The following is a 12939-nucleotide window of genomic DNA, read 5'->3' on the forward strand; positions in this document are numbered from 1 at the left end:
ACGCTCGCCTTGCTGGAGGTCATGTCAGAGATTTTCTCCCTCCCCTCTCTGATGCAGGTGGAGGTCTGGGTGAAATGGGCCTCTTAACATGCTGCAGCTGCATCTCTCTCAAACACCAGGTAATGAGGGACGTGCCCTTCCTGATAGGCTCCTCAGAGGTGTAAAACACCTCATCATCCCCCCTCCTCCTCCTACTCTCCCACCACTGATGGTCATGTGCAAATACTCACCTCTCCTCTTTTTGCATCTCACATATTCAATTTGGAGGGGAATTGAAATATTAATTTGAAGAGGAGATGAAGGTGTTTGCTCAGGCTCTGCCTGCTCCCTAGTATTTGTAGAGGCTCTCTCTGTCTGTCTGCGTCATAAAGCTGAAATCAGCCTCAAACAGAATACCCTCTGGGCCAACAGAAAATGGTCCTGCATACAAACAGTAATAGCAAACCAGGCTGGCATATGACAAGAAGCAGTAACTTATTGCCATGCTTCCCCATGAAGAGACTTCCCGAGGTTGACAACCGGTCTGTACGATATAATATGCATGGGATTCATGCAAGTACCAGACTCTTCAACAAGGTGTCAGAAAACTCTTACAGTATACACCCTCCTTCCATAGTCAACAGGCCAGCTGTTGAAAGTGGTATAATCTCCTCCTAGACCATTACAGTTTAATGTGGCTGCATATAAAATCTGCATTTCTCTTTAATGGAGGTGCTGAACCTGGGGTAAGGTAGCATACAGTACTGTCCACTAAGCTTGTTGGGTGGCAAATTGTGTATATTTTATTGCAAAACTCCCATTTTTACAAGTTTTGAGTGACTTTTTAGAGATCAATGTTAAAACAATGATTAGATCATTTAAACTGGAATAAAAGCTGAAAGTGGTTGTACCACGCGATATGCAGTGGGCACGCGATTATCTAAAGAGGTCGACATTTTTTTACTAGCTTTTCTCAAAACCCTATATGGTTCTATTCTTACTCCCACCCCAGGTTTGCACACCCATTTACATCTTAGTTCTTTACAAAAAGAATAGATCCAGAGAAAATATGAAAATTCATGTCTTCATGTTTATTTGAGAATAGCATAAATGTGAATAGATCAAATGAGTTTTTGTGACTTCCCTTTTCCTTCTTTCTGTGAGTCTATTCTTCACAGAGAATGTCTCCATTTTTCAATTGTTCTGTGGCTTTTCATTTATTCATCCCCCCACAAATAGTATTCCTCTCCTAACGAAGGCGTTGGTTATTATGAATAGCAGTGATATGACTGGCTCCTCTCTTTGTCAAAGTGTTAAGTACCCTTCACACACACACATGCTATTTCATAACGTTGTCCCCGAACATTGAAAAGTCTTTCAAAATAGTGTGGACCACAACAAGTGTAGCCTTGAGGGATGTGTCCTCTTCAAAACACCAGGTTGACTGAATATATATTTCTCCTATCCTTTCTCTCTTAACATTGCCAAAGCAAGTGAAGTAGATAATAAACAAAAGTAAAATAAACAATAAAAATGAACAGTAAACATTACACTCACAGAAGTTCCAAAAAAATAAAGACGTTTCAAATGTCATATTGTGTCTATATACAGTGTTGTAACAATGTACAAAAGGGAAAATAAATAAACATAAATATGGGTTGAAAGTGCAGCTCAGTTTCCACCTCATTTTGTGGGCAGTGAGCACATAGCCTGTTTTCTCTTGAGAGCCAGGTCTGCCTACGGTGGCCTTCTCAATAGCAAGGCTATGCTTACCGAGTCCGTACATAGTCAAAGTTTTCCTTAAGTTTGGATCAGTCACAGTGGTCAGGTATTCTGCCACTGTGTACTCTCTGTTTAGGGACAAATAGAATTGTTGTTTGCTCAGTTTTTTTGTAAATTCTTTCCAATGTGTCAAGTAATTATATTTCTGTTTTCTATTGATTTGGTTGGGTCTAATTGTGTTGCTGTCCTGGGGGTCTGTGGGGTCTGTTTGTGTTTGTGAACAGAGCCCCAGGACCAGCTTGCTTAGGGGATTATTCTCCAGGTTAATTTCTCTGTAGGTGATGGCTTTGCTATGGAAGGTTTGAGAATCGCTTCCTTTTAGGTGGTTGTAGAATTGAACGGCTCTTTTCTGGATTTTGATAATTAGCGGGTATCAGCCTAATTCTGCTCTGCATGCATTATTTGGTGTTTTACATTGTACACAGAGAATATTTTTGCAGAATTCTGCATGCAGAGTCTCAATTTGGTGTTTGTCCCATTTGTAAATTATTGGTTGGTGAGCGGACCCAAGACCTCACAACCATAAAGGGCAATGGTTTCTATAATTGATTCAAGTATTTTTTGCCAGGTCCTAATCGGTATGTTGAATTTTATGTTCCTTTTGATGGCATATAAGGCCCTTCTTGCCTTGTCTCTCAGCTCGCTCACAGCTTTGTGGAAGTTACCTGTGGCGCTGATGTTTAGGCCGAGGTATGTATAGTTTTTTTGTGTGCACTAGGGTAACGGTGTCTACATGGAATTTGTATTTGTGGTCCTGGCGACTTGACCTGTTTTGGAACACCATTATTGTTGTCTTACTGAGATTTACTGTCAGGACCCAGGTCTGACAGAATCTGTGCAGAAGATCTAGGTGCAGCTGTAGGCCCTCCGTGGTTGGTGACAGAAGCACCAGATCATCAGCAAACAGTAGACATTTGACTTCAGATTCTAGTAGGGTCAGGCTGGGTGCTGCAGACTGTTGTAGTGCCCTTGCCAATTCGTTGATATATATGTTAAAGAGGATGGGGCTTAAGCTGCATCCCTGTCTCACCCCACAGCCCTCTGGAAATAAATATTTAACTGTACACTTGTTGTTTGTGTACATGGATTTTTAGAATGTCATATGTTTTTCCCTCAACACCACTTTCCATCAATTTCTATAGCAGACCCTCATGCCAAATTGAGTCAAAGGCTTTTTTGAAATCAATATAGCATGAGTAGACTTTGCCTTTGTTTTGGTTTATTTGTTTGCGAGTTAGGGTGTGCAGGGTGAACACATGGTCTGTCGTACGGTAATTCGGTAAAAAGCCAATTTGACATTTGTTCAGTACATTGTTTTCACTGAGGAAATGTACGAGTCTGCTGTTAATGATAATGCAGAGGATTTTCCCAAGGTTCCTGTTGACTCATATCCCACAGTAGTTATTGGGGTCAAATGTGTCTCCACTATTGTGGATTGGGGTGATCAGGCCTTCATTCCAAATATTGGGGAAGATGCTCTCTGTCTCTCTCTCCATCTCCCCTTCTCTCAGAGAGGCAGTTTGAGTCTGGGCACGGGGAGAGGGAGAGGGACCGAAGTTAATTAGACTGTGGGCCAGGGAGGGGGGCACATGGTAATGGAAAGGAGGTGTGTGGAAACAGATGGCCCAGAATGTATTAACTTGCAGGAGATCTTCAAGGAACCCACTGGACCAGACATTAGTCCTGCTTCTGTCTGGGACTCGGTGGAGGGAGGCTAGCAGAGTAGACTGGAAAAACAATTCAGCTACAACATGTCACCTCCATGAAAATACACGAATATGTGTAAATACACAGGAAATACATATGGGTATGTTAGCACATGATTATACAGAAACGCTTAATAAATGTGTATTTATAGCCAGAAGTGACCTTACAGCCATTAAAACCCCTGATGGTAGTTGGAGGTTGACCAGAGGAGTTTGGCCAGAGGTCAACATGACTGGCTGGCAGGGGTAACAGGGCTTGGGGAAGTGACAGTTAAAAACCTCTTGTAGCTGGCCATACTACATCTCAATATTCCAACAAGCATTAGCATAAGAGAACCATACAGTATACTGACCTCTGTATCACCCCAAACATACAGTACCAATTCTTTGCAGATTTATTCATGTGCAACCTTGAACTCACTATCGGCCTACTCTGTAGGAGGAAAATGTATTAACTGTGAGAAAAGCTAACGTTTCTATTTGACATAAACTAGGCCTAAATACAGTAATGGCACATTGTCCTGTTATTCTGTGGGGTATGAAATGAGAAGAGCTGCACAATGCTGTACTGAATCCATGAAGTACACAGGCATGCTGACAGGTAGACTTATCTATGTAAATCATCCAGTGGTCTGACTGAGCTGCAGTTTGCACGCACACACACACACACACACACACACACACACACACACACACACACACACACACACACACACACACACACACACACACACACACACACACAAGGACAGATTGAGTCACCCATTATACCACTGCCCAATAGCCAAATGGATGATTCTGTGAAGCCTCCAGAGAAAACTATCCTACATACTGACTGAGGAGATTCATAATTCAGTCATATTGTGATGTGGCTACATTTAGTCTTTGGCCCCCCCTGTTTATCTTTCATTCTCTGATGTCTTTGCCAGAGGATATTTACCTGCCTCTCCTCCAAGGAGATTGTTATCCCACGTTTACAACCCACTGGTGCTTCGCCTTGACATTGACAAGACTGGAACTATCTTACTGACTTTAGGAACGCTGTGATATGTGAATGATCAACCTTTCCCAAACTTAAAATGTAAATGTAGAAAATGTATTGAAATAAAATAGTGGTCACACTTTAACGGGGTAAGGTTGAAGGTTAGGGCTAGGGTTAAGGTAACGGTTAAGTTTAGGATAAGGGTTAGGATTAGAGATTTAGGGTTAGTAGATAGTTAGTTGAAATGTTAGTGAGTCTGTAGAGAATCTACAGATGGACTATCCAAATAAAGTGTTACCAAAAAAACGTTCCATAATATTGTGGCTCCGCCCCAGAATATGCATTTACACGCTTTTGAAATAGTACCGTTTTGCCCATGGTTCTACATCTGCATTCAAAGTAAAGCCTGCTCCTATGCCTGCCAAGCAAGATCCACCAAAGGGTTTCAAACATCTGTAAGCTACTCTTTAGCACAACCAGAACTCACTACACGGCACTACAATACACCGCTCGAGAGACATCTCTGCTGAAATCAAACAGCTCATACAAGAGAAGCGCTAAAAGCTAATGAAAAATAGATTTGGTGAAAAAAGTTTATTTTCTTCCCTCTCTCTCCAAACGCGAGGAGACGATGGAAGCCGAACAACATGTGCGCCAGCAGCTAGCGAGAACAGCTTGTGAACTAGTTGAGTGGGCTCTGTGAAGCCGGGCTGCTATACGTGTGACTCATCTCATCGGTGTGAGCTTCAAACACCACACTGAGCCACTGATCCTGCTGGGCCTCCACCAAAGTGAAAATAGACTGCCATGACAACTGTACGTTCGGCGCCGTAAAGAAGTCCATTAACATTATGTGATGCTGCTGTTGAAAGTTCTGGTTCGCCTCACCTCCAGCTGTCACCATAACACCGACTCATTCTCCTCATACCCTTCATCAAACAGAATATGATGCCTATTTCTACATATTGGGCATTGAGAGAAAAACATGGTGATGATTCTTTGTTCTCTGTGAATGGGCTTGCCAGGCAGTGATCCTGCTGGCTGCTTGTACGTCAGTACTGTTACTGTGATGCCTCAGTGGAACCCTCCCACCGTTGGGTATGAATGGACTGTGTGTCCTCCATTCTACTCACTACTCACCTCACAGTACTATGTAGGTGACCATGTTGTCCTCATCTGACTCACAGCGGTGTGTGAGTGCGTGCGTGTGTGTGTGTGTGTGTGTGTGTGAGGGAGAGATTTTCTCCACCAAACTGTGACGTTGCAATAACACAACAGCAGTGTATTCATATAGCTGAGCCTGTTCACCATTTAAAAGAGGAGTCGCTTTGTTACATCCAACATAATGCAACAAAAAAATGCATATTCCGATGTTGTTAAATGGAGAAATGTAACCATACAGAGAGAGCAAAATGCCTGAGTGCGCAACATACTCCTGGGAACCAGGCAGGCAGAGAGGATTGTGGGATTCATTAGCTGCCAGGAAGAAGATGACTCATGGCGGTCTCCATGACCTGTTGTTTGTTTGTCTCTCATTTATTCATTCCCTCTGTTTACTGCAAATCTTTAATGTGCAATGCAAGATGCCTGCTTGGCATTCACTGGAACGGCCAGGCACTAACACTAGAGAGGACGCCCACCATAAAGGATATAAGTCCCTCATCAATGAGATGTAATCCAGCCTTTATAAATGAAAATGAACCAAGCCTAAAAAATCCCTCTATACGCAGCCCAGGCTTGGACCAACAAGTGGTATACTGCCACTTCCATTGTGCACAGGCAAATGAATGAATTTTGAGGAAAGTCAAGTTTTGAAAGCAAATGATTGCTTCAGAGAGAGTGATTTTTTCTCCTGGGGCATCGGAAAACAGTGCACTGACAGCACTACCCCTCCCTGAGGCAGCCAGCAACAGATAGAGCCTGTGTGTTGGAGAAAGCTCTAGGATTACCATACCACTCCTAAATTCACATAAATACTGTCACACCTCATAGAGGCACTCCATGAATATCAATGGCTCTTTTCTATCTTCAATTTGACTCATTCTTACAAGATGGACAGTGAAATGTGTTCATGCCTGACTGCATTACACCTCGTCTACTCCCATGATCTGTTTAATTGGTTAATAATGAACACACTGAGGTCATTTCCTCTAAAACCATTATACACTCCCAGGGTTGTCCATCTCTGATTTGGGAAATTCAAGGCAGTGAGTCTAGTTGGAGATATTTCAAATAGCTTGCCTGTGACTTTTCCGGCGAGTCACCTTGAATGTGTTGTGAATAATGTTTGTCATGAAAAAGGGATGAAGGGAAATGGGGTATTCAGGTGTGAAAAATCCTGGAGGAAACATAATATTCTTCTTGTGTGCATTCTTTCTTTGTGAAAAGTTCACATGCCTCCACAAGCACAGCTTGGAACTCATCTGACTGCACTCCATCTGTGAGAGGCCCAAGCACGTCAGTTCCCTCCGTTTCAGTACAGGTGGTGAGGCTTGGCAGCGACAAGCCTGAGAACCCTGTCAACCTTTCTGAGACGCCTCCCCGCACTCAAACAAAAAGATGTATACGCAGCAGCAGCAGTAGCATAATAGGAGATAGCATGCAGCCAGGCAGCAGTACCTGCATGTCTGTTCCCCTGCCAAGCAGTTTGGAAGTCTTCACAGCTGTGCAGGCAAGGTTCCCCACTGAGAGACGACAAAAAGAAGGAAACAAAAAAAATCACAAAACCAAAGGGCGACACTGACGCTACATTAGCTCTGCCTTTATGGCAATGAATGCCTCTGATGGTATTGACAAGGGGGCCTGTTGTGCTTTTATACCCCCTTCAGGATGTAAACTCTGCAGGATCTTTTTAAAAACGATCTACAAAGATGTGATTAAATAGAAAATAAATAATTAAAGCTAACCAAAGCAACGCAATGCCAGATGTTACTAGAGCCTTTTAAATACCACTCCTCTCCCCAAACAACAACCACATTCCTGCATACCTAGGAGAGGAACCTTCTCATACAGAGACAAATATGAAAACATCTACAAGATCTATTTTGATTTCATTCAATATAGAAGATATGCTTGGGATATGTATTAAATACTGAATTGACAAACCATATATATATATATATATATATATATATATATATATATATATATATATATATATATTATATATAAAAAAATATAAATATATTTTATCATATACATAGATGTTCCAATCATGCAACAATTAATATTTGCTGCGCCTATATAACTATACATGTTTGAATGTTAACCATTAGTTAGTCATATATTCCTTCTAGATAGTGACATCCTTCTCTAGAATATTTGCCACCACCAAAAATAGCCTTACAGTAGTGGAGTCATTCAGCATCCAATCAATAATCTCATCCCTACCATAATAGCACACATCACCACCACTTAGGATCTCTGACCTAATTACGACCAAACAGTTGAGCCTTTCATAAACCATGATGTCCGAAACAAAACTACATTAGTTGTACTTTAATATGACAGCATGTACATTTTCACAAAGTTATGTGGATTTTGGATCTGTATTACCAAAGCCCCGTTGATTCGGAAGCGGTGAAAAGAACCCGTAGATCAGTCCAAAAGCTGTTGAAACTAAACGGTAGCGCCAATTCAGTACCATGGACAGCAACATGTTAGGAATGTAGATACAATATTTACTTTGAACGCGCGACATCAAAACACAGCAGACAATAGCCCACACATATATAAATGTCTCTTTCCTATGAGCCAGAACAAAGCTACCTGTGAGAATGATTATCTACAGAATTCAATATAATACGTAGCCTACAGCGGCAAGTTTCCTGTCTTTGTTCCACTTAAAAGACTCGAGCTTTCCCTTTACACAAATGTTTGGATTCTCACTACACCCTGTGGGCTCTCGGTCGTTCTGCCCTCCAATTGGCTAAACCAGGTTTATTATGCAAATTAGCTAGGGGTCTAGTCAGAAGCCTACGAGCTGACGTCACTAGGCAGAGTGGCAGCTGACACAGGGAGAAAGAAACAGATTGAGAACGGGAAGAGGAATGAAAATACATCAAACATAAATAAAGCGAAATCAAAGCAATAGGATAGATTGAGAGAAAGGAGAAAGAAGAAGAGAGAGACCTTAAAAAGGGAGAGGGACAGGGAGAGAGAAAGAATAGAAAAATAAAGTAGGGGGAGTGTGCAGTTGACTTGAGAGAGAGGGAAAGGGAGAAAGGGCGAGAGAGAGAGAGAGAAAGAGAGAGAGAGAGAGAGAGACCAGCCGCCGGCCCATTTAGGAAAGATGGCTACAGTCACTGCAAACGGAGTGCAGCAAGAGAATGGATTCAGCACCACGAACAGCGCCGCCAGGATGAACGGGCTCACAATCGGTCAGAACACCATTCCAATGAAGGACCACGACGCCATCAAGCTGTTTATCGGACAGATTCCCAGAAACCTGGAGGAGAAAGATCTGAAGCCCCTTTTTGAGGAATTCGGAAAGATATACGAACTCACTGTGCTGAAAGACAGGTTTACGGGAATGCATAAAGGTCGGTTCTGGTATCGTTTCATTGCTTCCGTATGCACGCAGCAACACCCTTTTCAAAAACAGTATATATATATTTTAAGTATTCGAGGCTCTAAGGAGAGCATAAAAAGTGTAATTATTGTAGATGTTTGTGGCATGTGGGAGTTCCCTGCAAGGTAGTAGGTTGTTGCGTTACACACACACACACACACACACACACACACACACACACACACACACACGTGTGCGAAAGAGTGCGCGCGGGTCAATTGTCAAAGTGTCAACCCCACATCCGCTAGGATACTACTGCTTTGTAGCCTATGTCTGTGTATGTTTACATTGACGCTCATGTGCTGGGCTCCAAGTTAAGGGGTGGGACAAGGAATGTCTGTTTGCTTCACGGTGTCTGATAGTTAGATCGTCATAGACAGATAGGCTAAAAGATGCTCCGGAAGAAGGAGGACGGAAATCACCACTGGGCATGAGATGTTAGTTATTAGGGCTGTGTGACGATGCTGATGTGGCATTTTGAGACGGCTAATGTATACGTTTTAGACGTAATTAAGAAACCAAAATAACTGTTTAGATCACTGCCAAGTATTGTAGTGTAGGACAGTTCAGGGGGCGGGTCCCGGGAAATACAAAGCAACCAATGTGGCATAGCAGAGGCATGGGAACAGCATGGGGTCTCTCTCGTGCGCTTTCCCCGGCCGCGTCACCTCCTTGTCCACAATGATTAGGAGCGATACTCTAATGTCATGTTCTAATTATTTCAGAGCGTTGAATACAGACTAAATGTGATTCATGTGGTGTCTTTATGTTTCACTTCTTAACTAATATTAAAACCCCTTACATTTCGCTGCCATTGGTTGAAAATGTGGTCTATCGGTAGGCAATATCAACAGAACATCCCAATGTCCTGTGAAGTTTAGGCTATGTCTTAGAATCGAGGTTGTAGTCTATTTGAATGTTAGTGTTATAGACCTACCGAAAGCAAATACTAAAAAGTTACTTAAAGGATATGTATTATTATTATTATTATTATTATTATTATTAGTAGTAGTAGTAGTAGTAGTAGTAGTAGTATTGTTATTATTATTATTATTATTATTATTATTATTATTATTAGTAGTAGTAGTAGTAGTAGTAGTGGTATTGTTATTATTATTATTATTAGTAGTAGTAGTAGTAGTAGTGGTATTGTTATTATTATTTCATTTTAAATACTATGTTTATTATTACTAAAAGCAGGTCTAATATAGCCTACAGTTATATAATGTGTTTAATTTCCTCATGTGGGATGACATTTAAATATGTGTGTAAAGCTATAATAAAAGTCTCTCTTCTAATGCTTTCCCTAATCTCTTCTCCAGAAGAGCGCGCTTCCACTAATCACTGCGATACAGGTACAGCGCTGGGTTCGTCGTGGGACCGCTGCCAGCGAAATCATACAGTGCACTATATAATTAAAGCTACTCGTTTACATTAATTGGTCCTATTGCCAATGAGCCTACAAGCCGCCAAGAGACAGAGAGGGAATCGTGACACAGAAATGCGCATCCGCCCAGCAGTGTCCTGCTCCCGGCTCTCGCAGTACGCCGTGACCTGAAGGTCTCTGCCCGCCACCTTTTCCGTGAGTTATCAATCACTGCTGCTGGACCCATACACCCCGCGCACGTTTCTCTTTCGAATATGATGGTCGATTAAAACAATATTCTCTATGCGTGTGTTGTTTACGTCCGCCGGTCCTCGAACACCATGAATGTCAAAGCTCTAGGGCTGTTTGCTTAAAGAAAGATAATCCTGTTCACAAGCCAAACTGTCTGCCCAGTCAAATCAGCATCCGCCGAGGCCACTCCGGTGTACTAGTAGCCTATAATGTAGGACATATTATGTATTACTACCCACCGACTCAAAGTCACATTGGGAGTGCGCGGGAGTTGGCTACATCCGTGCTGTCTAATAAGATTTCATAAATGCATTTTATGGATGAGTTTTCCCCTCGTATGGTCTTCTCACCTGTGATATATGTCAAAAGCTGTAAATGTTCCCTACAGAAAATAAAATATATTTCTATAGACTCACAACTGGCATGTGAGTTTGTTTTTACTTTAAAATAGGCATGCATAGTTCATAAGAAATGGTTGATTCCATATTTGAGGAAAAATGCTATACAAAAAAAAGCCGGAATTCAAATAAAATAGTACATCCTTGTAATAAAAACGATTTGATTGTAAGACTTTTGAAATACATTTGGGATTTGCGTTTACAATAATTTAATCGTCCATAATCTTAATTTAGTCTATTGGTCAATCTATGTCAAAAACAATTGGTAAAATTTCGGCAACCGATTTAACCAATCACATCATGCTTTGTTTCTTATTCCAATTGTGATTGGTCTTTGGGCTCATAGGAGGGCGTTTTGAAATGTACAAAATCCTCATTTATACACCGGGCGCACCAGTGCGTGTTGATGTTGTCCACCCACACCAGATGCGATCAGGACAAGCAGGTTGAAATATCAAACAAACTCTGAACCAACTATATTAATTTGGGGCTTGGTGGAAAAGCATTAAAAATTCATTGCAATTTAAATAGCTAGCTTGCCTTTGCTAGCTCATTTGTCCTGGGATATAAACATTTGGTTGTTATTTTACCTGAAATGCACAAGGTCCTCTACTCTGACAATAAATCCACAAATAAAAGGTTAAACCGAGACAGTTTTTAGTAATCTCTCCTCCTTCAGGCTTCTTCTTCTTTGGACTTTATATGGCGGTTGGCAACCAATTTTAAGGTGCATTACCACCACCAACTTGACTGGAGTGTGGACCTCAGTTCATCGTTCAATCACCCACGTGGGTATATGCGGGACTTGCAAATAGAACCAAGTTCTATTTTAGCGCCTGGCTACGCATACGCTCGTTGATGTGTGCGAGCAGTGTGGATGCAATGATTGAATAACATGTATGTGTACATTTATTTTGGTCAGCAGGTTAGTTAGTTGTAATAGCTTACACTAAAATCATGCAAATACACTGACTATTCAAAACATGCTCTTTCTATGACATAGACTGACCAGGGGAAAGCTATGATCCCTTATTGATGTCACTTGCTAAATCCTCTTCAATCAGTGTAGATGAAGGGGAGGAGACATGTTAAAGAAGGATTTTTAAGCCTTTAGACAACTGAGACATGGATCGTGCATGTGTGCCATTCAGAGGGTGAATGGGTAAGTATGGGGGTATGGTAGTAGGTGCCAGGCGCAGAGGTTTGAGTGTGTCAAGAACTGCAAGAATAGTCTACCACCCAAAGGACATCCAGCCAACTTGACAAAACTGTGGGAAGCGTTGGAGTCAACACAGGCCAGCATCCCTGTGGAACGTTTTTGACACCTTGTAGAGTCCATGCCCCGAATAATTGAGGCTGTTCTGAGGGGAAAGGTGGATGCAACTCAACATTAGGAAGGTGTTCCTAATGTTTTCTACACTCAGTGTATATTTAGGCACATCTGTCGGCTGTACTCCTTCTTTCACTGAGAGCTGCCTAATATTAGTGCTGAGCGATTAGTGCTTTTTGAGGTCGGTTCGGTTTTGGTTAGATTATTAAACAATAATCATGGTTTTCAATTTCAGTTGAGATTATTTTTTTAAACATTAAATGTAATATACATTATGTGGGTTAAATTCTGTAACAACACACAATACAGCAATTAATTAAAGTCCCATGATGGTAGTGACTGCCCATTTCCGCTTATAACTTATTAACCATCGTTTATTCATATTACTTTACTTTAATGAAATATTTCAGCTGTTACATATTACATTTGTTTTATTTAAATACTTTATTATTTAATTCAAAGTCATCTCATCTCTATAGAGCTTCTGCCTATGCTATCTGACAGCAATCTTTAAGTCACACCACAGATTCTCAATTGGATTGAGGTCTGGGCTTTGACTAGTCCATTCCAAGAC

At 41.4% G+C, this 12939-nt stretch overlaps 1 protein-coding gene across 9 annotated transcripts in view; it reads left to right on the forward strand.

The window, feature by feature from the left end:
* Positions 1–8456: 8456 nt before the first annotated feature.
* The window catches only part of LOC112263659 (CUGBP Elav-like family member 4), a 182119-nt gene continuing 177636 nt past the window's right edge, over positions 8457–12939 (forward strand). For all 9 annotated transcript variants that reach the window (XM_042330903.1, XM_042330905.1, XM_042330908.1 and 6 more), the window contains exon 1: positions 8457–8990. In XM_042330903.1, the coding sequence (XP_042186837.1) occupies positions 8741–8990 (250 nt within the window). In that variant the 5' untranslated portion in view covers positions 8457–8740. The remainder of the gene's footprint in view (positions 8991–12939) is intronic.

Source organism: Oncorhynchus tshawytscha, linkage group LG12, assembly GCF_018296145.1.
Source record: "Oncorhynchus tshawytscha isolate Ot180627B linkage group LG12, Otsh_v2.0, whole genome shotgun sequence".
Lineage (NCBI taxonomy): Eukaryota > Metazoa > Chordata > Actinopteri > Salmoniformes > Salmonidae > Oncorhynchus > Oncorhynchus tshawytscha.